Here is a 25,566-nt window from a genome sequence, read left to right as displayed (position 1 = left end):
TTATGTGTGGTTCTATTTACACTTAGGAATAAACAATGACGTAAGTGTCAAAAGCCGTACTATGATTGTGTGATGCCGCAAGTTCCTCAGTATAGTCATTGTAGTAAAGAGGTAATGCTATAAATACCTATTGTATTGTACCATTCAAATCGCCACCGACATGTCATCGAAGACAATATGTGATACGGAAATTCTAAAAGTAGGTACTAATCAACAGTAATCTATTTACAAAATTAGCATATTATCGACTTTATTGACTATTTCGACTAGTTATAGTAATTGTTGTACACAATTTTTGAGATCATCTAGAGTACAAATATACATTAAAAGGGCATTATTTAGAGACACGGCAGCATATGAAACCAAAGTTCAGGGAAACCTGGCAAGCAAGACTGTGTAATGCCTCCCCCACATTATGCGTGTGCGTTTCTCGGGCATAATGCGAGCCGCGAGTGCACTAACTATTCAACGTATATGTAATATTACTGTTTCATTATAACAAAGAAAATATATTGATATGTACAAAGCCTTTTTCAATAGCAAAAAGAGTGGCAAGTGAAATCCGTCAACCGAAAATTTTAAAATAGAATATACAAAAAAAAATAATAGTTACAAAAACGGCTTAATATTATTTGCATAAAGGTTATTGTTTCCTTACTACGTGTCACCAGCAAGAAAGGAGTGCCATATATGACTTAAATATTCGTGATCAATAGATGACCAGTTGGGACCATTTCTATTTTACATAAAGAATACTGCAACATCCTATCATAACAGTAGGTTGGTTAATTTTACAGTGAAATGTAAGTATAATGTTTACATGACAGAGTAATATAAGCTAATGTGGCGCGGGCGCTGGTGGTGGAAGTAGAGGCAGCGGGGCCACGCATGCAACGCAGTCTCTATCTGTAAAGACAAACATGAAATTTTATATTAGAAGACTAATACCTAGTTTGGCTTGCACCCATATTATCAACAGCACGGCAAAATCTTGAGGTGACTAATAACAATTAACATTAACAAAACGGCAATAAAGAAGAAATTTCCATGACATATGGTCGTAGTAACAAAACTTCTGCTTTAGTATGCTTGAGTAAGTCCGAAAACTTAGAAGAGAGGTATGTACTATTTACCTAGATTATAATGGATAATTCAGTGCATTTTCAAAATAAAGTAACTGTGTTAAACAGGTGACTGTCAGCTGAATAAGCCTATGGATTACTGATGTTCCAAAAGCAGATTTTGTTTTACCGCGTCTAGCTGCTATCCTTGCTTACAAGGGTTTCTACTAATTTGTTAAAGTAAGTATGCAGTGTAGCACTTTATGATAATGTATATTTATTAAAAGCAAAGTGGCTGTATTTCCATTAAAATCCGTGGTGGAAATTCAATCGTATCATTAAGAGGGCACACAATATCGATCCCCTCTGGGTCTCTTCAAAGCGATCTAATCCGAATATAATTGCGGCCAATTAGACTCGAACACGTGTAAATATACTCTACACATTTAATTATTGATACCACTTGAATACCGAATATTGTCTGTTTGATGTTGTTGTGTATTGTACAATTAACAGCAAAATATGCATACACATTTGTAAAACGACTCCTGCATTTTAAATTCAAAGTATATTTTACAACCACTGTGTACCTACTTGTGTACTATTAAAGACTAAGAACAGTAAAGAAATTGATGGTTTCATACAAAAAAAAATGTCAGTATCTACATTGATTCAATATTACACGCGTGATGTTTTGTTGCTTGAGTTTTGTCTACATTCGATACTAAGAGAATTTGACGTTTCAAATATACTTAAAAATTAATTCCTTCGGCTCCCGCTAGAGGCGCTTATCAAATTTTCGTACAACATTCAGCTAGCGGGTTGTCGATAGTCGATAATGATAAAGAATAGTGAAGAATACATACCACGATCATGCATATAATGGATAGAAGGTCGTAAATCTGGGAGACGCCAGGGCTCGACCCTCGCTTCATCGTCTCTCTCGACCTTGGGCACGAGGCCGCTCCAGCAGCTCTCCTCAGGCCTGGGAGTCGGCACACTGGTGCATGGCCACGAACATGGCTGCTGGAACCGTACAAAATAACTTAAGGTTAAAAGGCTTCATCTATCTATCTATCGTATGGTTAGTGGTGAACCGCGTGTCAAAGTTATTCAAGCCACCCAAGAGGCCTTTGACATGGTTTGACGACTGTTTTCTTAATTGCCAACAACTGAGACGCTCAGTTCTAATACTTTCAAGCGTTCACCCATCTTTAAAATGAACGCGTCAACCCACAAATAGTTTACCGGCCAGTGAGGTACGAATTAAGAATGTTATGGATTCGGGCAGACTTGAACATATTTTTTAAAGTTTCAAGTAGTCAAGAAATTTATCAATATAGAACGCACCAATTCGAGAATAAGTCGAATAATTTAATTGAGCGTGGGTTAAGACGGTAAAGAAACGTTATTTTTTTCGGATATCCGATAGTTTGTTCTAAAATTGCTTGTAATAATCTAAAACCACATGAGGTATAATTAAGTATATAGTGTAACACCGACACGCGGCACTCGTTCAACACGAGAGCTTATCTAACAGTTATCAGATGGCACACGACACAACCCTTCGCTATCACTTAACTAATAACCACAGTTATACACGCCGCGATTTTACTGACGTTTCTCAAAGTAAAGGTCGTAAAGGGAATGATAATCAATGTATATGAAACTCTTCCGTTACTGAGTCACTGACTGATGGACAACGCACAGCCGAAACTACTGGGCTTAGAAAGTTAAAATTTGATATGAAGATTCCTTAGGAAGTGTAGAGTTAAGAGAGAATTTCTGGAAATAAGAGGGTAATCGGAAGGAGGTCGGCAATAGAACATTTATAGAAAATGGAAAAACTAAAGTCCACGCAGACGACGTGGCGGGCAGCCGCTAGTTTATAATATAAAGGACATATATGTGCCCGTTGTATAAGAAATTTGTAAGACTGCGCAGTAGTTTTATACTTATACCAGGCATGGTCTACGAACAAGCTACGAACTTCTACGCCGTAGGCTATATTGCTGTTGTTATATTTATTATTGCATCTTATACTGCTCTTGCAGTATTACTGCCTCTTTGTTGCGGTGGGTATTCGACTGTTAATCGTGAGGTCTTGGGTGCGATTCCCCGTCTTATCCTACTTATATAATAAATACGATAGTTTGTAAGTATGGATGGAAGGATAGATGTGATATATGTACAATATGTACATGTATGTTGGAAATGAAAGAAATTAGGCACACTGCTAGCTTAGAGCCTGAATTACTCATAGGATACTTTTAACCCCGGGAAATCCTTTCATGCAGACTAAATCCGACAGAATCTAGTATTATTATATAGTATGGAAAAGAACTTAAATGTTGAGCATCAGTGTGTGTTTGCGAGTTCACAGATAGTGACATTACGGACAAAGCTTGTAGTAATTATTGCTGTTTGATTTAAAAGCCACCGCATTACCGCAACGCGATACATAGACACACAATAGTTTAGAACTGACAGTGTTCAAATGAATAATACTAAGCGTCGTCACGTCTATCCACACTTGTTTTATATGCGAAGCAATAAAAAGGCTGCTGTTTGGAAAAATCTACACATGAATATCTTTACTTAAACAACAAGTTAATAAAACCATTTCCATCTAAAACCCGAAATACCTTTTGCTTAACTACTGCTATCTTAGTAGAAAGCAGCCGGTACCGACTTTTAAGTGCCTTCCGAAGCATGGAGACGCCCAGATCAATCACAACTAAGCAGTCACCCATCCATAGAATGATCCAGCCATCGGATGCTTAACTGATGGATCGTTTATCGATCGGTGAGCGCAACTGGCTATGAGTAATAGTAATACACGTATGTAGTATATGAGAGATAGTATGAGTAGATCACTAAGCAGTCACCCATCCATAGAATGACCGCGCCAACGGGTACCGAAAGATGCCTCCATATATGATTCTATTCTAACATAACTACAGTCTATGATACATCATAAAGTATTCATGGGCGGTTCCAAGTTATTATTTACGTAACGGCTTCGTCACAATGCTTCAGTTATTAAGTTAAATAATATATCACGTGTACGATTAACTCCACCGTCGCGTGGTAAATAAAAACGTTACGAATTACAACAACCGTTTGTTACTTATTGTAGTGGAAATACTTTAATCTACTATTAAAGTACTTCCACTTTTAAGTACTTTTCTTTACTATTAACTTCAACGTTTGTATAGCCTTTGAAATAAAAGTCTATTGTTATAATTATTGAATGATATCATAAGTTTAGATGTCCAGATGTTTGTCACTCAACGCTAATACTACTGAATGGATTTATTTATTTGATGTCTGTTTAAATAAAACATTATCAGTGCCAATCTGAACCTACATAAGAAACAAAGCAAGGATCAAATCATTTTTATACAAAAAATGTTTTTATTTTTAGGAGAAGTACATTATCACACAATAATTCCATCCACAATTTGTTGCAAATTACAAAAAAAAAATACAATTCGCACCACCCATTGCAGAAATAAAAGAAAAAAAAATCACTGGAACCCATTTTGTTGAATGACGTAACTCAGACAAAAGACCGGGGGGCATACATCGGAGCGAACAAACAACAAAATTAATGTTCCGCACACGGCTACCAATAAAAACGGTGCGGGCCAAAATGCCAAATCCCAAATGAGGTAAATAAAAAAAAATATCGAAATGTCACAACGACATTTAAATAACGAACGACGCGCGTTGATAATACATCTGGTTTTATTGCCAGTTAACAAATATTATGTTATATATTTAACTCGTTTATTAAGAGTAGTTGCGTGTGTATTAGAAATATAATTATCAGTCAATCTAAAAAAGGTTATCAGAGATTTCAAACGTGAAACTTCGACCAGGGTTTGAACGGCAAGGTGGCCTCAAAAATAAGCCCCATTAGGGTCTCCTTGTCTTGCAGTGACCCAGTAATGGGTAGTCTAGTATAGTCAGCTAGTTTATATATAATATTATATTTATATATAAACTAGCTGACCCGTGCAACTTCGCTTGCGTCCAATAAGAGAGAATGGGTGAAAATTATTCCCGTTTTTGTAACATTAATTACTGGTACTCTGCTCCTTTTGGTCGTAGCGTGATGATAAAAATCTCGGGTATCAAAATATCTCCATACAAATTTCATGCAAATTGGTTCAGTAGTTTAGGCGTGATTGAGTAGCAGACAGACAGACAGACAGAGTTACTTTCGGATTTATAATATTAGAATGGATTTCTACTTGATACACAATTATATTTATATATTTCTACATGACACGATGAGACACTTCTATCTATTTTAAGCAATGACTTAAAATAGGTATTAGTGTACGTAATACAGTTCCACGAGCGACCCTTCAAAGATAAACAATCAAATGTAACGTTATTAAGCGTTATTGAACAAAAAATAACAAACAAAACTTTTAATATTATCACGATAAGGATCAGTTTGTCACTAATGTATTGTGGTATCAATAATTTCACTATACACTTATTCGAATGTGTACGTGAATAATGTATGTAAACGTGTTTCAGTTTAATAAACGCAAGGCTATTGTTTAACAATGTCATTTGGTTTAAGTGTTGAACAAACTTATAAGTTAATGTTTCGTAATGTTATTCGATACTTTTGTTACGAACCAGTTACTTATTTAATTATATACTAAAAACGTCCAGGAGAATCATGATATTTACTGGTGAAAACTGCAAGAAAAGCCGTTTCGCTGATTTGGAGTATATCACAAACAGACAGACAAACATACTTGGCGAGGAAATATCATTCTATAATATTAGTAGTGAAAATCAAAAGTTTGTTAGTCACACTTTCGTTGCAATGACGCTGCACAGATATCAATTGCTTTTTCTTGAAAATATTCTCAGAAATAAAGAAAGTTTAACTTTCTTTTAAAATATTAATCTATTATATTTATAGATATAACTCTTCTGTTACTGACTGGCTGACAGACAACGCGCAGCCGAAATATACTAAGCGCAGATCTTTTAATTTAGTATGAAGATTCCTTAGGAAGTGTAGAGGATAAGAGAGAATTTTTGGAATGAACTGAAGGAGGTGAAATTCCACGCAAGTGAAGTTGCAGGCGAAAATTAATCTATTGATGTTTTATTAAAATTTCACGCGAAACGATGCGCTCAGGTCAGTTTCGTATTAAACAGCTTTGAAAGCAGGTCACTAAAGAAGTCAGTTGACGGTAGCATGTGGCAAATGCGCTGAATACATACAAGCTGCACACACTGATATTAAGGTCACAGCCCAGTTGTGAGACAAATACGAAATAGTATTTCTGCCAAAATTGTTACGGTATATTTAGTTTTTCTCTGCACTATGTCAGTGTAAAATATATTTTTCTGGTACATCAGTAATTCAATTTTAGATTTCTCGTATCACAGTTGTTATTGCTCAAAATTTTTAACACGACGTTTTATACATGTCGTCTTTGATAAAATTAGTTTAAACAACAAGTAGCGGAATCCTCTACCACTATCGACTACCGACAACCGGCTAGCTATCAAGAAATTTTATATGTAATCTGAACAGCGCCTCTAGCGGACACCCTAGAAACAATTTTTACACTACATTTTAAATGTCAAACTCTCGATTCTCGATAGTACCGCCTGTATCGCGCTACAGATAGACGTAACAGTGACAGTACTACGTCCCCCGGGTCTGCCCCTAGACGCGTGCCAGTTAATTACACGCTTGGCTACTGACAATGTGCTGTGTATGTAAGCTATTAGCTAGTCTTTGCACATGTACAGTCAATAGCAAAAATATGTATATACCGTTACATTTATAACTGCGTTTTTATCGAAGAATATAGTAAAATTACTATTGTTTATAACTTTCGAATAATTTAACAATAACTGTATGTATATTTATTTTAGGGTTAGTAATACTTCAAGCAAGATGCAAGACTTAATTGATATTTTCGAACAAGTGAGTGCAATTGCAAATGTTAAAGTGTATATGTTACTGTAAAATACCGAACTGTGGTAAATCCTAAGATTTTCCGGTAAAACCTAAGATTTACCAACTCTCAATGGTAAAAGTTCGAACAATTCTTTTATTTCGAACTTTTACCTCTATTCACTTGATTATGTCGAGATGTTGCCGGAGCCCCGCTTCGCGGGGCTCCTCCTGTTGGGTGGTTTAAAAAAAAATTACCACGAAAGGTAAATCTTAGGCTTTACAGTTCGGGCTTTTACAGTAACATATATATAATTTTGATTGTTCATTTTGATATTGATGTTTGATGACGGTATTTTACCGTCACATTTATAAACCTTATGATTCAGAGTTTATAATGATTTAAGACTACATATTTGGTTTTATTATAAGACAATTGAAAATCGACTATCGAGTAGCTATTAGGAAGTTTTGTTCGAATTAAGTGTGTTTCAACTTCTTTAAAAGAAGTGTTTGACTGTAGCAAATTTCAAAATATATAAACGTAATTGTTAAAGGTTTTGGAAACTTCACATCAAGCTAATTCACATCTAAATCTATGAAACACGAAAGCAAAGCTGTCCAATCTTTAAACATACATCTAAAAAACCAACACACCCCAACGGAACCCAAACATAATGTACGTGACTAAAACAAAGTTGTTCTCTTACACCGAGTGATTTATTCGAACATCAAGTGTACAATTGAAACGTTCCGCGCAAATCCTCAAGTATCTATTAGCTACGTGATCCGGTTACAGAGAACGAACTGGCTGCCAAAAGTATTTATGTTGCCAACGATTTTTTTTTCTTTAATGTTCGCCTCGAGGATTACGCCCATTCGTCTTTGTGATGGGTAACGCTTTCGTTTTCTGCTAGCCTGGTAATGGTTTTAGCAATTGTTAAGTTTAAAAAAGTATGTTATGTACAATAAGACACTAGAAATAATATAGGGAAATAAAATTAAGTCTTATTTATCCGTTTAACACTATTTTACACTATAAAAAAACATTACTTGTACTTTTTCCTGCTGTAAATATGAATATATTATTATAATATAAAGTCTACTCACCGCATCTGTCTGTATGCGATAAAGTCATGCCGTTTTCAGCAATAGATAGAACGATTCCCGTGTAAGGTTTAAGTGTATATAATTTGTTAAGGTTCTATGTTAAACAAGACGAAACCAGAGCAGGTTGCTTATTTAAAAAGAAATACAATACTACTTAATTCGACTTAATGTCAATTAAAATACAAAAAAAAACAATGCTTTTGTGATTTTCAACCTTACGACACCGTGTAAAGCAAGTTTGAAAAAATCTCTACAATACGTAATATTTTCCTTGGAAACGTTGTCTATACAGCATGTATCCTCATCCTTGTGAAAACGAACCATGGCAACGAATAATTAAATACAGGGTGGTGCTCAATAGCTCGTCGACATAGACTCACGATATTGAGAGCTTATGATAGAGTGTCGATGTTGTTTGTGTACGCGCCCTAATTTGGACAGCGGGCTAGGGTTGCCACCACATACAACGTTTATTTCTCTTCGATTTAGCCGCGACTACATTCAAGTAGGCATTAAAAGAGGAAGATGTAATATTTCGTCAAGTATCACAAACTCAAAACGATTGCCGCATTTGGTCGCAAAGTTCGTTTAACGAACACAACATTTTATTCACACTTAAAATTTATCAAAAGATCTCCCAAGATATTATTGTGAATATTTACAATTTGCATACATTATCATCACATACAATAACTTCAAGGAATAACAGTCCTTCAGATTTAAATAAAAATTCCTATCCTGAATTAAAAGATACATAATCTCCACCTGTCTATAAAGCGTAACAGAGCGAAAGACAGTATTTTGCATTCATATTACTAAAACGTAAGTAATAGAATCGCAAGTATATAACTTACTAAACTCGCCTACAACTCACTTAACTCGCTTTCTATTCTATATATTATTATTCTATGTATATCTGTCCCTACTATACCTACACATGAGCATCTCTCTCAATCATAACGAAATCAAAATGCATCTATCCAGCACTTAAGCCGCAATCATTGTCGTATCATTCAATCCACAAAGAGCTCTTACCGAACAATGGATTGGTTCAATAATTGAAGAGCCCCCGGCGTCAGCAGTAAGCCGCTTTCCATCTAGTCTAGTCTGTCCGTCCGATCCAGGATCCGATTTAGCGATTACATTTTAATCCCAGTTCTGATTTGCCAATCTATATTAATTGTTTTATTGTTGTTATTGTATAAGCCGATTCTGACTTGGGTGATTTGTCGTGAGTTATTAGATTAATGGATGCTTGATACGGCTTTTGAACTAGCTATTTAAAAGACAATTTATAAAGAAAGTCTTTTTAAAATATAGTTTTTTGGTGCTCTCCTGTTCGGCCACGCTCGGGTACAAACTTATTTTTGTAATTTTGTTTCTTCAAAATTATTTTTTACTTGGGTCTTGAACTGTCAGACAGTTAAACTGTCGTCAAGATGTTGTATATTTTTAGATTAAACAAACTGTTTAAATATTATTACAAAAGGTTTTTAAGCCAAAGCAAAGAAGCTTTTTAAATACCTAACTTCAATACGTTACGCACATCAAATGAAGTTCAGATGCAAGTTCCTTTATCGTACAAAGTATTATTAGGTTTCAAAAAGTTGTGGGCTTCAAAGAACATAAGTTTGTTCTTTGAAACTCACATATTTTCATTTGCACATCGAAAGTTTTCTAATATTATAAGACTATATTTTATATTTAACTAGCTCCGACCCGCGACTTGGTCAACGTAAAAAAATATCTCAGATTAAAAAACGTTTTTTTTATGGAGCGAATTGTATCAGTCTATTCAGTAGTTTTTGCGTGAAAAAGTATCAAGCATATTGACAATATTTTGCATTTATAATATTAGTAGGATAGTGGCAGCCCTATGATGTCTTTTGAAGGGATTAACGGTAGGGTTCTCGAGGCGCGTTAATTACTACCGTTTACGTCAATCATTAGGACCGTCGCCTCTTTTATTTACAACCTAATGCCCATTCACTACAAGTAAATAACTTATTTACGATCAGTATAAGCTTTGATAAAGACGACGCATTCTTTATAAAGATTTTTGTCAGTTCTTTTCGGTTAAGAAAAAAAACTGATCTGGGTAGTAAGAAATAGTGTTAGACAGCAGCTCAGGGGTTATTTTTGAAGGAGTAAGTTTACCGTAAAAATAAATTACTTACTAACTTTCCGAATGGGCTATTTGCACATAATAATAATAATATATAAAAATACACATAGCCACTTCCCAGCAACGTTAAGTTTGATGTTCTCTGAGTACATATTATTCTTTAGATTAAACTTCCCATCTACAATCGAACTCCACCTCTTGCGATAACACATCGCGTAGAACAAACGAAAGGTATAACCAATAAAGAACGCAAAATAATAAAGTTTGTAAGAACATCAAAGTAAACACACATACTAATTACGTCGCTATAACCAAAGCGAAGCTTACTCAACGTTCAATACGTAAAAACGAACGAAAAACTCGCATTGAACGGACACTAAAACGAAAATCCCCAATTAATTGGTCCCAACGAGCCGATCGGTACTAAATTAAACATTTTCTCTTATTTAAAACCGAAATGAAGTTCATTTGAATTCGCCCCGGCAGTAATTACACAGTTTACGACGTGCAAAAGCCTCGAATAGAGGACATTTTACAAAATGGCCGTGCGCCCGCTCTCCCGGGAACATAGCGGACACGGATTGAAATTAAATGGCTAATCTTCGCAGCTAAAATTAATCAATGCATTAATTACTCAAAGTTTTGTTCGTCGGCCGACTGTAGCTCCGTAATCGCAATTTTAACTTTTATCCCCTTTTCAGAATTCTATAGTTTTGGCTACTATAATACTCCGAGTAAATAAAATATATTTATATAACTAATAATTTTCATAGTTTTCCGAGAAGTGCCTAGTAATTAATTGGTATAGTATTTTCGACACGAAAACGATCGTTTCCCAAAACATCCCATTAATTACTGTTTCATCTCGTCTACAAACCACTTCTGTACACGGATTCGATCACAAACTCGAGTTACAAAACCTGGTGAACAAAAAAACTAATCGCAACGATTACTGACTTACCGAGAAGGTGATTGGAAAAATTTTCCTCTTCGAACTTTTTAAATTGGATCCAAGTTCTAGTCGGTTCGAGCTCAGAAAAATCCAAGTGGAGTGGATAATACGATTCACTCAATACTATTAAATTGCATCTTTGAGAAACGTTTACGCAAGTTATAAAAGGTTTAGACTTATTTTTTTCTTGAGTATTGAGTAGTCTTTATGTAATGGCTTTACTTTGTCGGTAAGTGGTATTGATTTTATCTGGCACTTCTATTTCAAGTATTTGAACCACTTCATTATAAAGATAATTTCACCATATCTTGTAATATTCTTTATTATTGTGAAATATTGTGTAATACATTTTAATATGATTATGAACATAGTTTTTAATTTTATCAAAACTCAATCACCATTAACAATACAAGAAGGATTAATAACTTTGATAATTCTATGAAATATTCATATGTTGGTGAACAAAAGACATAGATTAACCTAGCCTACATGATCCATCGACATCGACATAAAATTTTCAAAGACATACACCATAACCGCTGCCTAATTTTGATAGTGTGGTGAAGAGTTTACGATACCTTATTTATTACCCGTCGCGTCGTTTTGACAGCACTTCAAGCCGCGATGGTTCAAGAACGTTAATATTTTTCACACATATGTACATACAAACTTTCCTATCTATTACTAATTATTTAAAGCTGAAAGATTTTTTTGTTTGACCGCCCTGATCTCAGTAACTACTGATTAAATTGTTATATGTTAATTTGACCATTTATTGAGGAAGATTTTAGGCTATTATGACATTACGACTAATATTAACACGATTCTCTACTGTCGGTAGTATCGAGGATCGAAAGTTTGACGTTTAATGTTTTCTGCCAAAATAGTTACAACGACGCCCATTAAAGGCGCTGATCAGATTTTCATACAAAATTTTTCGACGACTAGCCGTTTGTTGGTAGTCAATAGTAGTAGAGAATCGAGCTGGAGTGGAGAACGATTTTTTTCTGACGTCGCGGAGAATGTCTTTCCTCGTTGGATTTATGATACAGGTAGTATTAAACGTACTCACCACATCCCTCGGCTGGTCCTCCTCAGTGGTCTCGATGTCTACACTCTCATCACTATCTCTATCACTCTTGGGTGATCGGGCAGGTGATGACGGCGGTGGTGACCGCAGCGGCGACCTCGTAAGCGGCGAGCGTCGGGGCGATGACGTCAAAGGCGATCGAGACCTGCACATCATTTTAATTGAATACTGATGGCGCCAAAACACTTGAACGATTTCTTAGAGAAATACTATTAGGTTCGGTTGGAAACGATATAGGTGTTACACTATTTTTGTTCGTTCTGGTAGATTGTAAAAAAATATTATACACATATTTTTGTTTTATCAAAGAAGAATATGAAGTACTTTAGGTAAAAAGTATTAAAGTTGCGGAGTGGGAGCTAATGACGTAACGTTGTCCACGTTTACTACCATACCGTGACGTCATACGACTTTTCAACTCAATGTATCGCCGTAATAATATGATTAATGACAAAGTCGTGTATGATATGTTTTTTAATCTACCAGACGGACAAAACATATAAAAAACAGGGTTTAAAAATATCCGATATTTATTAGAAATATCAAAATAATAATATCGGATAGTTATGATAATATATCCATTGTTATATGTATATGCATCGAACCCTGATAAAAATAGTCATCATCCTTATTGCAAGGCGCGATTTCGAAGGCTATTGAGCTTTGATCTCCCGATTGGTACAACAGTCAACCGAATGTCCTTTACACTGGGTCTACGTTCTGTTAATCGCAGCAACTTGTGCCAAGCTGGTCGGCGAAACCTATACACATAAAATATCTGCAAGAATAACAAATTGTAAAGATAGTACTATACCTGTTAGGTGACCGTGGAGGTGACATGACAGGAGACAACTGTGGCGAATCCAGGCGATGATTCCTCACTGGACGGAAAGCTCGGGGCTCTTCTATCGAATTCACGCTGCTCAACGCCGTTAGTGCACCTGAACAAAACATGTTCAAAATATATTATTCCTAGACTGCCTCGGTGGTGTACGTGACTGCTGATCACGTTGTCTCGGGTTTGATCCCTGTCATGTTTATATGAGCTTAAACGCTATTGAATAGATGAACTACCGCTTAATGTACCTCAGAAACCGGGGGTAATTTGTCGACGAAATTTATATCTCTGTTGTGAATAAGAATGAATACGAAGACACTCATCTAGCTTTAGTGAAGTGATACACCTGTCGAACGTTTAGCAATGTAAAACTCCTCTTTATAATGAACGCGACTTAATTTCAGCTGACGAAGTTACGCGGGCCATTTATTAATATAAAAAATATATTCTTACCGGGTGTCCACAAGGTAGGCTTGAGCCAGGGTATCGCGTAAGGTAAAGGCAGCCTAGCTCCCCACACATAGTCGGCGAGGCGAGGCACCGGGGCATGGGCACTCGGTGGACTGGCCGTGGGCCTCTTCGCTTCACCGCTACTCTCGGACTCAGGCCTGCGAATTGGCACTCTTCTGAAGCACAATTTTAAGCTGAACTTTTTCTTTAGATTTTGGATTAGTTACAAGTTTTAGATTTTTATTAGTTTAGGCTTTTTAGGCGCTAATTAACGCGTAAGATAGATACATTTATAAGAAGGTTCTTCCTTTGCAACATAAGTGGAAATTATAAAACCTCACAGTCACCTAGAAATATTAATTTGAAAATCGTATTAATACCGATTTCAGAATAAACGATTGTTGTATTCATTAGTATTTTACCTTTGTTAGGGCTAGACAATTTAAATTTCATTTAAAGCACCGAACGCTCTTAAAAACTTCAACTGATAAAAGTAAGTTGCATGAAATTGAAACGTGAAATTACGAAAAGCAACCATCAAAACATAGTCATCTCGCTCTCACCTAGCGGCAGACAGCATCCTCTTTCTCGTTCCTCCGTTGAACATAGCCTTAACATCTTCCCAAGCGTGCACTACCTCCTCTGGTGGGCTGCCACTGAGTTTCATGTGTCTTCTCCATGAATTAAAGTTAGCTGCGTCAGGTTGGACGTATTTGTCACCAGGCCCGACCCGGTGAGAGTGAAATATGAATTTGTTTGGCGAGAAGAAAAGCCCGCAGTATGCGCACTTGATGCATTTTGCCCGAGACGAATTGTACCTATGATGAAAGACCTCTTATTTACAAAAATAAAATTGTTTATTTTTTGGGTCAAATATTTGCTATTTCAATAATCTAATTTAAGTTTTATTTTACTCAAAGCCGCTTGTTCTATCTCCAGTACTGTATTTAGAAATAATATTATGGCGTAAAAGAGGAAGAATAATTATCTTTATCGTAAATCTTTTAGCGATTGAAAAGAGTGGTCGTGAGTTTTTTACTGGGTCTTCTTATAAGACTCTACTTCTATTTAGAGCTAGTAGTATTGAGTTATTATAACAAAAAGTGTAAACCTAAATGAGTTAATCATTTGATTTTGAATATGTTTTCCTTGTTGCAGCCGGGTTCTGGCCAGAGGGAGATTATTATCAGTCCTTACCTGGCTGGTAAGAAAGCACCTCGACAACCCCAGGCACATTCGTGGTGAACTGCAAACGCAAAGTCATCCGGTAACCTCGGGGGAGCGTTGTCACCCAGGAATGACTTACAAAGACGTTCAGCCTCCCGCCGTGTTATCATACCTTTAGTAAACAATACATTTTAAATCGTATTTTCTTTTACATACCATGTACATGAATAATACTAGTAGTAAATATAATCAGTTGTTTACTACGACTTAGCTTGATATTTTTAAAAGTAGTAGCAGTGATTATTAAGTATAGATCGTTGGACTTGTTAAAAATCTCGAAAAAATTGACTAACTACAGACCTCTCTGTCCGCTCAATAAATACAAGACATTTTTATACGATATAGAACAGATTGAATGCTCACCACATCGCCTTGACGACACAGGCATGGCGCCAGCTCTCCTCAATATTTCCAACTGTACCGGCGTACACTGCACACAAGTGATGCCGAGAGCTACCCGACGATTGTGGATCTCATTGTACGAGAACTGTTTCAGTAACGTGTTCGATATCTGCGCGAGGCAAAGGCGCTCCACACCTTCGATCACTAGAGAAACTATTGGTACGCCGTAGAGTAGTACTGTTCCCACCTAAACAGAGAGAATATTTTATTTTAAACATGTCATTTGAGCTGAGCGTTTCCATGCTTTGGACGGCATGTTAAAAGGCTGAAGCTAGGCTAGTTTCACTGATACTAGCTAACTGTACACATTTATGTAGGTAGCTTTAATTAGATTCTTTTATAGTTTAAAAGTACACAGATATGTATACTGTACTCTTGCCATTCTATCACTGTTATAGCGCCAAAAGACGGTGTCATTCAAAGGACCAACGTTTTAAGTTGCACTCCGAAGCACGGATACAGCTCAATCTTTTCTATTATTACTACTATCGTTATACCATATCAAAGGTGCAATTTTGAAGCTATAAATAAGATAAAAATGTTTCTGACCTGATTTGGTTTGCCATTTAACTGCATTGATTTGTGTTCCCTCGGTTTCAGGGAGTCTCTCGGAGAGAGCGCCAAATTTGTAGCTTCCATTCTAAAACAAAAACATAATTACCACAACTGAGAAGAAGAAACATCACTAATGCTGTATCAATGTATATAAAACTCTTCCGTTACTGAGTGACTGACTGTTGAACAACGCACAGCCGATACTACTGAGCGTAGAAAGTTGAAGTTTGGTATGAAGATTTCGTAGAAAGTATAAAATTTGAAACTCGCCCTGAAGGAGGTGAAATTGAATGCAGGCAAAGATAGTATTACATAAAATAAAAGTCCAAGCCGCTTCAATAAATGCAGAACGTACTTTCCTCCGCATAAACAAACGATGGTAGGGAAATATAACATCATAAAACTAACAACATAATGTTCGTAATAATTAATACATTCTCAATAAATTCACTAGTGAGCTAGCACATTAAACCGCGTCACACACCGACAGAATCATTACCACCAATCATTATTTCCATTAATGTGACAAATAACCAATAAAATGACTTCATTTACTTTTGCCGCACAATAAAACCGCACGATCGTTACACAACGGACCATTTTGCTGCAAAACTGATCGTATTGTTGCAAAAGTGATCATTTTGTACACAAATAAGCAGTTTGCGTGTCAATTCAGTGTATCGAATATCAATTGGATGTATAGGGGCGAAGGGTGAGATAATATATGGAGCACCGCCCATTGAAGGGCGAATACTTTGCGCTTATAAAAAGTTTGGATACTGTTTGCTTTTTCTACATATTAAAACAAAATAAGTAGTCGTTTATTTATTTTTTTACATGTTTATTTTTAAATACTTTATTCTTACTAGAACCCTAAAACGTGTTTTGTGTTATTGTACTTTGTTGATACTTGATTATCTGATAAAAAATTACTGAACGTTTTCAATCAAAATCTTGCCTATTTTTTATTACCTACCCCAATTACTCTAATCAGATTAATCTTGACATTGTAAAAACGAGGCCAAATCCCAAAACAAGAATCAAACAATATCATTGGCCTATTTAAAAAAAACTACTAAACATGTCACCACTTTAAAATGACAAATCGCCACTTAAGGCAACCCTACGTGAGGAATCAAGCTAGGGCCGGTACCACGACAGACCGGGAGAGTCATTATAGGGTGTGATTAGTTAATTTGTGTCACCCCTACGTCCTTGCTAGGGACGTCGCGCCCGAAATAATTGATTAACTGAAATGACATCACGTTAATGTAATGTACGCATATGTTGACTTTCGTTAGGGTATGCTGCGGTGATTTTTGGAATGTAGATTAGTTATTATTTTTGATATTCCATTGTGTCACGCAGTATTTTTTTTTATTGTTATGGTAATTTTGCCGACCTAGTAGAGAAAGAATATCGATAACGTCACTTGTTTTTATCGTCAAAGATGTACTAATTTAGATAGATGTTTAACATAAATAAATTACAACATGTTATAAAACACGAAAAAGCTACAAAAGAACTATGGAATTTTGTCTGAAAATATAATCATTTTTAAATGAACTAGACGAGAATCACCTATAAGTTTTATAACGCTTATATTGAAAAAGGGAAACCCACTCTCCTTGCTGGATAGATATATTATATAGAAAATCTACAAAAAAAAATTCGAAACACGCGAAAGAAACCGCTGATCAGTTTTTTATTCATCTCAATAGATACTCCGTACTCCAAAGTTAGAAATTCACCCCACAACAAACAGATAACACGACGTTAATCATTTTTTACATTTCACGGTTCAACTGACAACGATTGTGTTGATTCGCGGACAATGCATTTAATAAAATTCACTTGTAATTATAAATCCCTTATGGGGCCATATGGTGTTGATATCAGAGTTATGGGGTATATCCCCATGGGTCGAGTAGAGATGAGCACATGTGTACACTTGTGACGGAACTAATCGGTTTTTTCAAGAAATCTGTTCTTTCGCTACGGTTGTCGGTATTATACGTTTTGTTGATATGCAAAATTTTTGGTTTTTGTATTTTGCACCTGCTTGCTTCCACACTCGTAGTGAAGCTTAGAATGGTGTAATGGGATTACTTCTATCTAAAGTTTATATTGCTTTGTTTATAAAGCTTGTTACTTATTTTAACTGTCTGTAACAAACACAAACACATATACTTATATCAAAGCCCATCACAGAAATATATTTGTTTTTTTAAGATAGACTTAAATTAAGATTAGAAGCGAAATAGTCTTAACCACTACTCCGTATATTCAGTGGAAATTTTCACCAAAACACACCGTATTATCGGCTATATTTACCGCAATAAATAGCCGCACTCGGCTATCATCGGGTGTCCAAATAAATCGGCGTATACACAATACCCACAACCGATAGCCGCATTGACAACATGTTGTGCACTTTCCGGATAATCCGTAACTAAAGGGACACTCGAATCCGTGTGTGTCAAGTGTAGGGGACTGTAGGGCGACCCCGTCAATTGTATTTTAAAATACTATTTGTTTTGTTGCTTACAAGTGTTCTGCTTTTTTGTGAGAATGTTTTGACTTGGTTCCGTTATTTATTGTTTCTAGCGTTTGACTTTGAAATTATAAACGGGTTTTTAACGGACCCGAGTTTTCCGCGACTAATAAGCTTTGTTTTCTGATACTATGAAAATAGATTATAATGTAAATGAACATTTGATAATAACTTAGTGCTTTATGAAATACTTTAATTTAATTAGTTAAATCCGTCCTTAACCTGATTTATAATCAGCCGAAGTAAAAAGACTGGTAATTATTGTAATGAGCTTGCAAAAATATTACTCTTTTATAATTTATACTATAATTAAAGCGAAAATAAATCTGTTTGATATATAGGTAGATGCACGGTTTTAGATATTTGCTTTAAAATTTCAGTCATTTGGTGACGTACCCAGAAGCTAAACCGAGATTTTGTTTTAGCTCCGTATAATCGAAGCTATAAGCATAAGTAAGCATTAGTTTAAACAGATAACAATCACCAAGCAAAATATCGTACATCAAAATATAATTCCAATATATTCCCAAAGTGAAACAAAACAAAAATGCTTGTATATTGCCCAAACAGTCATTCAGTCAGTCATCATTTCGGTTCACAAATATATTTGGTACCAAAATGACTAAAATTCGTCCTCAAATTATACAAACTAGAAACGTCACCCTACTAAACCCTGGCTCCTTGTTACAAGTTGTTCCTTTGAGATCCGTCCGTTGTACAACGAAATACTATTTAATCTTTATAAAGACAGCATTTGGATGGTAACGGCTCCCATTGTTACGCTCCACTGTTTGTTACCTAGTTCGAGGGTCGAAACAGTTTTTATGATACGTCACACAACGGGACGTTTTATACAAGACATAATAATACGACACGGTAACGACGGCCAGTTTTATAAAATAGGGTAGGTTTTTAATAGCTTAAATTATTTAAATGTGATTTAATTTGGATTATATAGAGCTGTTGAAATTTTGCAAAGAGAAACTACATACTTATTGCACTATGGCGGTAGTCTTTATCTCGGATTTTTTTTTAAACCTAAAATTATAGCTATCTCGAGAAATAACTCGATTGGTAGGTACGGGACATTAAAATTTGTTGTTAAGTATTTCACTGTAGACGAGATATTCGTCGTATCTTTAAAACCTTTAAAGCTATTGCAGATTGGCAGAGCGTAACATAGACTTTTTAGACAAAGTTTTAATGATGCTATACCTAATAGAAGAATCACAATCGATCCTACTGTATAAATTATAACAGTATATACTCATAACTTAACTAAACACATAATCATAATCCCCATGTACATAGAACAATAGGCGTTTAAGCAAACGTACCGTAATACTGTAAAATTAATTCGACTCTGTTATTTACTCTGTTACTTTGTTCAGTTAATTGAGTCTCGGTCCAAAGACATGGAGTTAATTCGTCGATTCATATTTAATCACGCCAGTGCCTCGGGACTCCATAGAATTCGCGGAGACAACAGCTCCACTTTGTAAAGCTAAATTCTCTTAATGTGGATAAAGGTAAGGGTTTTCCAAATTCAATGTTTGGTTTTTCTGATTAAATAGCTTGCGTAGCCGTCACATTGACGTCTGTCATTTTTGACAGATAATTTTGATAGATAAAGTGACTATAGTATTTATTACTTTACTTTTAACTTTACTACTTGAACATCATACAATGTTGAAAATAATATAGATCTCTTTGAAAAGAAAACTACTGCATATCGCACTTCAATCAAAATGTCCGTAACTATAATTTTAGAGACTACTGATCTGTCATAAAACTATCATTTACTGCCAATGCACTAATAGTTAAACGTTTCCCATTAAACAATTTTTTAAATCCTTTAAATCCTAAAAACCTTTAAAAGCAACATTCAAGTACAACACAGAAATCACCACACTATTCCACACTACAGACAAAAAATTTTTCTTTTTTTAATCGCCACAACTCATGGCGCGGGCACAAAGTTCTAACCTGCCTCGTTTGTTCCACCGCTCTCTATCACAATGCCGTGTTGACACACGGGACGTAGCCGCGGCGGATTTTTCGCACAATTGAATTCGTAACTAATCTGCTATCCATTGTTAATTCGGTGAATTAATTCGTTTAATATTTAACATTCGGATTAAAGTGTTTGAACAATCAGTTCGAATGTGTTCTGTGATTTTGTTGAAGAATTGAAGATGCTTTCGTTTTGATGTAACGTTTTGCTATTCTGATCATTATAAAATGGTTTCTATATTTTCTAATGTAACCGATTAAGTGATAAACATAAATTATAAAAAGTAGTTAACAAATGTTAAGATATTTTTTGTTTCGAAATCATTAACTGTAATTTATTTAATCCGTGTTATTAATCGCGGCGACTGTCGCTCTTTCAACAAACATAAATAAAAAACACTTATACAATTTTCTATTACACAAATTCTACGTAAAATATGCCAAAATCGAAATAATTAATCATTTAAAAACAACGGCCACACGTAGAAAGTTTAAACAAAGATGGCTTCCAGTAAATTGTATCATAAACATGCAAATTGTCTCTGAATTTATTTACGTAAGTAATTGAATCTCCCGCGCGCGCCAAATCACATCTGTAGACTTGATTTGATGAAAATTACTTGACGCAAAATAGCCACTGTTTATTAACTTGTTCCCCCTGTATTGAACTTATTATATTTAAAATAAGCGCTTGTTGTAGTTTCTGAGATTGCAAATAAGGTGCTTCTAAGAACAGTATTTTTTTTTCGTTTAGCATCGGTGTATACGGTGCACTTAGATAAAATCATACAGTACAGTACGAACTTTAATTACATAATTCCCGTAAATAATACGCATAATAAGTATAGCATTATTTTTATAAGCAATTCTATTCCCGATATTTATATTAAGCATCATTTCAAATAGAAGATGTTTAATTCGATATACCTAATACACAAAAATTACAATAGCAATGAAAAAACTCTAAGTCTTATTACCGCAAACTCCCCCAATCGCAAGCTACGTCTAAACTCATCAATTGTGTACCAACAACCTATTGAATTGACATACCGATAATCCACTCCACGAGAACTCACAATGGAACAGCTTTATAAACACAATTTAACAAACTCCACAAGGAAAACTCATAAAAGAAAGTTAGGCGGAGCGACGCCATTTTAAAAGTTAAATGTCAAAATGACAACTTGATTTTTATTTGGCGCGAACGAAGATTAGCTTTTTAATGTTTTTTTATTTGATTGTTCTTGAAAATATCTTGTTGAAGTCTGATTATTTTAAACATAGCCGCTCTGCGTATTTATTGCTATTTAAATAATAAGTGGATATGCTAAGTAGTGTGTGTTGTTGCGAGAAACTAGACAATGTTCCAAATAATTATAATATAATGTTGATTATTATTTGAGCCGCTTATGATAATAATATGTTTTTGGTCTCCTACAATGATACAATGAACAAGGACTGCAAACTGTACACAAGGTACTAATAAATCGTTTTAAGCAACAAAAGAGACAACAACTCTCTCGTAACACTTAAAACCAACGTTTGTAACCACCTCAACGTTTCCGATTATCTCGGAAACATAATCTACATGACGTCAAGCCGGTATCAACTTAATGTGGAAATAATGAATTCGTCGCGAATCGTCCACCCCTGTTTGTCTTTCAATTATGGCCTCCCCTGGGCCCAAACCCCCTCTTTAAACAATGTAACACTCCCATGTATATTTAAGGAGGGACAAAAATTAAATCTTCCGCTTATCTGTGTTGTTCAAAATGTAATCTACGGAAGCAATGACTTTCGAGGACGTGATGGTATTTTCTTTTCTTTTTATAAATCTTTTGTTTAATTTGTTTGTGAGCGCGAGTCTTTCCAAATAAATATATATTTTTGATTGACGTTTGAGTGCTATCACAATGTTGAACTGGTTTTGTGGGACATCGTTGCATTTTATGTACATAATTTGCCATTTGTATATTTGCATGCAATTGTAAATGGTGAAATGACGTGTCTTGTACTTTTCTGCATGTTCGTATTATTCTATATTTAGGTAAATAATTATTACAAGACTGTTGTGTAAAGTTGAGGTCCTTTGTGCTTTTGTGAGAATGTAGAGCCGTCGGCCCTGCCTGACCTCTCCCGGTCGTGTCGGTTACCCGTCCCACCGGGCTATGAGAGTGACGAAATAGAGTTTACCTTTGTATCGTTCTCATACTAGAAAACTTAAAATAAACTCCTATTCAGTTATTAATTTTAAATGTAACTAGCTGACACGCGCAACTTCACTTGCGCCACATAAAATGCTTAAATTTATCCCCGTTTTTGTAACATTTTTTACTGGTACTCTGCTCTTATTGGTCGTAGCGTGATGATATATATGGCATGTAGCCTTCCTCGATAAATGGGCTTTCTAACACTGAAATAATTCATCAAATCGGATCAGTAGTTCCTGAGATGAGCGCGTTCAAACAAACAAACAGACACTTCAGCTTTATAAGATTAGTATAGATTGGATGCGGTGGTCGAATATCAGTTAGAAAGATAATATGAAGAAGTAAGTATTATCTCTTTCACGCCATTTTAATATTTCGTAACGTTAATTATATATACCAAATCCAAATACATAAAAATGTTGAAACCTATCCGATGATACTTCATAAAAAAACTATATCGGTCGACAAGTCGCGGGCGGAAGCTAGATTTATAATAAAGATTAGAACATAAGTGAAATATAAAATATATACATATATGTACATCCATATTCACACGTTTGCATTGATAATATTAATAATAGAAGAATAAAAATGCCACAAAGCTTCGACTATTCTATACTAAATAATTTTCATGGTAAAGAAAGCTAATGACGTCACGGTACGAGCCTCTACTCTGAGTTGTTCTAACACCCATTCATTAGTTTTCACTAATCGAGTGCTACGCGTCGTAGCGGCCTACGGTATTCATTAATTTTCCTTTCGTTTTATTGGGGCGTAGCGAAAGCGTAGCAATTGAATACAAAAGAATTGGGCACTACTACATCTTCAATATAAACCAATATTTTTTTCTACATTTATTAAATCATATTCATACAATAAATAATACTTACTAAGTTACCCGCGCTCACATAAACTTATTTTGTTCGTTTTTCCTTATTGTGTTAGGTCTAAAAATCATTTTGGATTTTTACAGACAAATATTTCACAGTCTCCGTCAAACCCTCAAGCCTAGTTGAGACTGAGAAAGTCTTAGTAAAATATTGTATAAAAAAACTACCCATGTTATGTTACCCTACTGCTAACATTTAACGTAAAAGTAATATAAAAACACACTTCAGCATTTATAATTTCGTTAATATGAACCGAAAAGCTATCTTCTTCAGTCAAAACTATCAAAATATAACTATTTGTTCTTGCAACACTCGGTTCTCACACAAAATTTGTCGATAGCTAACCAGTTATCGATAGTTGATAGAGAAAAAATATCTGTTAACTAATCAAAGTAAATATGTAAGCTGAGAGAACCTCGAACTTGAAACCAACAATGCAACACGTGACAGCAGATTTTTTTTTAACCACATAATAATTTTGGGCACTCATAGTAGCGACGGCGGCAACAAATCAAAGTGCTTTAAATAAAATAACTGTGCCCTTAATATATTGATAGGGATACTAGAACTCATATTTATGATATAGAACCTTTTTTTTTTCAAATCATTGTTTAAATAAATTACGTTCATACAAACATACATTAAATCATGAATTCAGGTAGGCAGAGACCAGAGAACGCCACTTGGTAGAACCCTTATAAACTTCCTTTGCTCCATTTAAATACATACTCTTGTCTTACAGGACCGCCGGTTATTACACACTTGACCTTTTTGCAAGACATAAATAAAATAATTTATAAAGATAGTCATCTTCACCCGAATTAACATAACTAGCGGCCATATGGTACGTTGATCCCACTCCCATGGGAATTTGGATCCCTTCGATCCCGTACAAACGTTCCTTGACAATTACAATTTTCCAATCAGATGTTGTTCTAAAGTTGTGCGCGTACATACATTTCAATGATTTATTTTTATTTATATAAATAAATTTATAATAGCCCATCTCGTTATGTTTATCTCAGTTGACAATTACTTACAAGCTACTTTGCAGTACATTGCTGTTTTCGTAAAATGATGGTGATCAATACGTTTGTCAAAGCAGCGTTGTACATACTTTTATGACCTTCTCCCTCAACAATAGATTACATTTTATAAAAAAGCATATGAATGTTTTAAAATATAAAAGTTCTAGTTACATATGTTATCTGGTTGACTGAAAACGATATCAAGTTAACGTCGTAGCCGTAGACCTACGTACCGTAGAGCTTGCTACGAGATTTGACTGAGTCTGCAATGTATGAATATTAATATTTTCATTACTTTTTTGGAATATTCTTAATGAAGAAAAAAACAGAACGGTTTGAACACACTTCTTTATAAAACGAATATTTTATTTTAAGATTTTTTCATACCAAACTTTTAATTGAATTTTAACTATTTTGAATATTTTTCCAAATTTCACAATCAATAAAAATAAAAGTTAAAGCACAATTTGTCATGTACTTTTTTTTTTAAATAACTTTACTTCATAGACTTCTAATAAAACTTTCAAAATATTTAAACAAATCACGAGAAAAAAGTGTTTTAACTAATTTTCTCATTGCTAAAAAATCACAAGTGAATTAAGAAACATATGTTATAATATCTCACCTTCAATCGCAGCACAATCACACAAACAAATCAAAACATGTTCCTTGTAGCACACCGCTTGACACGGCGGAACAAACCCGACTGTAGCGATACACCCCAGCCAATGGCCACCACGCCCCGGCCGGCCTCCGCCCCAACCCCTAACCCACCAATCACAGCATCCCCAAAACCTTATTTACCACAAACGCCTCCCCGCCCTCAACTTATCGATTGGGCGGACGCAGCACTTATTTAAGGCGGGCGACTGAATTAATTTTGTGATTTAAATTACGAGTAAAAACGTATAATTCGTTCGCGCCCGGCCGCTTCGATTAAAACATGATTACGATTGTTGCCTTTTGATGTTCCACGTGATACTTTTATTTTATGTATCGATGGTTTTCTCATTATTGTATTGTACTTACACACTTGGTGTTTTATGTATGGTGTTGTATGTAATTGAAGTTTTGTCTTTTCACTTATAGGGTTTTGGTAGACACATTGTCAGAAATA

At 35.1% G+C, this 25,566-nt stretch overlaps 1 protein-coding gene across 3 annotated transcripts; it reads right to left on the bottom strand.

Annotated features, from left to right (window-relative positions):
• Window positions 1-42: 42 nt before the first annotated feature.
• On the bottom strand, window positions 43-25,147 carry fuss (SKI family transcriptional corepressor fussel). 3 transcript variants are annotated; one of them, XM_076123599.1, is made up of 10 exons: window positions 25,075-25,147; window positions 15,749-15,839; window positions 15,161-15,386; window positions 14,768-14,909; window positions 14,134-14,388; window positions 13,574-13,746; window positions 13,097-13,223; window positions 12,265-12,427; window positions 1,928-2,087; window positions 43-906 (listed from the first exon to the last, which is right to left on the bottom strand). In XM_076123599.1, the coding sequence occupies exons 2-10, from the start codon at window positions 15,836-15,838 to the stop codon at window positions 839-841; spliced, it is 1,404 nt and encodes a 467-aa protein (XP_075979714.1). In that variant the 5' UTR covers window position 15,839; window positions 25,075-25,147; the 3' UTR covers window positions 43-838. The 3 variants fall into 3 exon arrangements, with proteins under 3 accessions (XP_075979714.1, XP_075979715.1, XP_075979716.1); XM_076123600.1 differs by having other exon boundaries at window positions 1,928-2,084; XM_076123601.1 differs by having other exon boundaries at window positions 13,574-13,728.
• Window positions 25,148-25,566: the final 419 nt, after the last annotated feature.

Source organism: Anticarsia gemmatalis, chromosome 15 (assembly GCF_050436995.1).
Source record: "Anticarsia gemmatalis isolate Benzon Research Colony breed Stoneville strain chromosome 15, ilAntGemm2 primary, whole genome shotgun sequence".
Lineage (NCBI taxonomy): Eukaryota > Metazoa > Arthropoda > Insecta > Lepidoptera > Erebidae > Anticarsia > Anticarsia gemmatalis.
The sequence above is the reverse complement of the archived record's forward strand: the minus strand, read 5'-3'. Positions and strand labels throughout refer to the sequence as shown.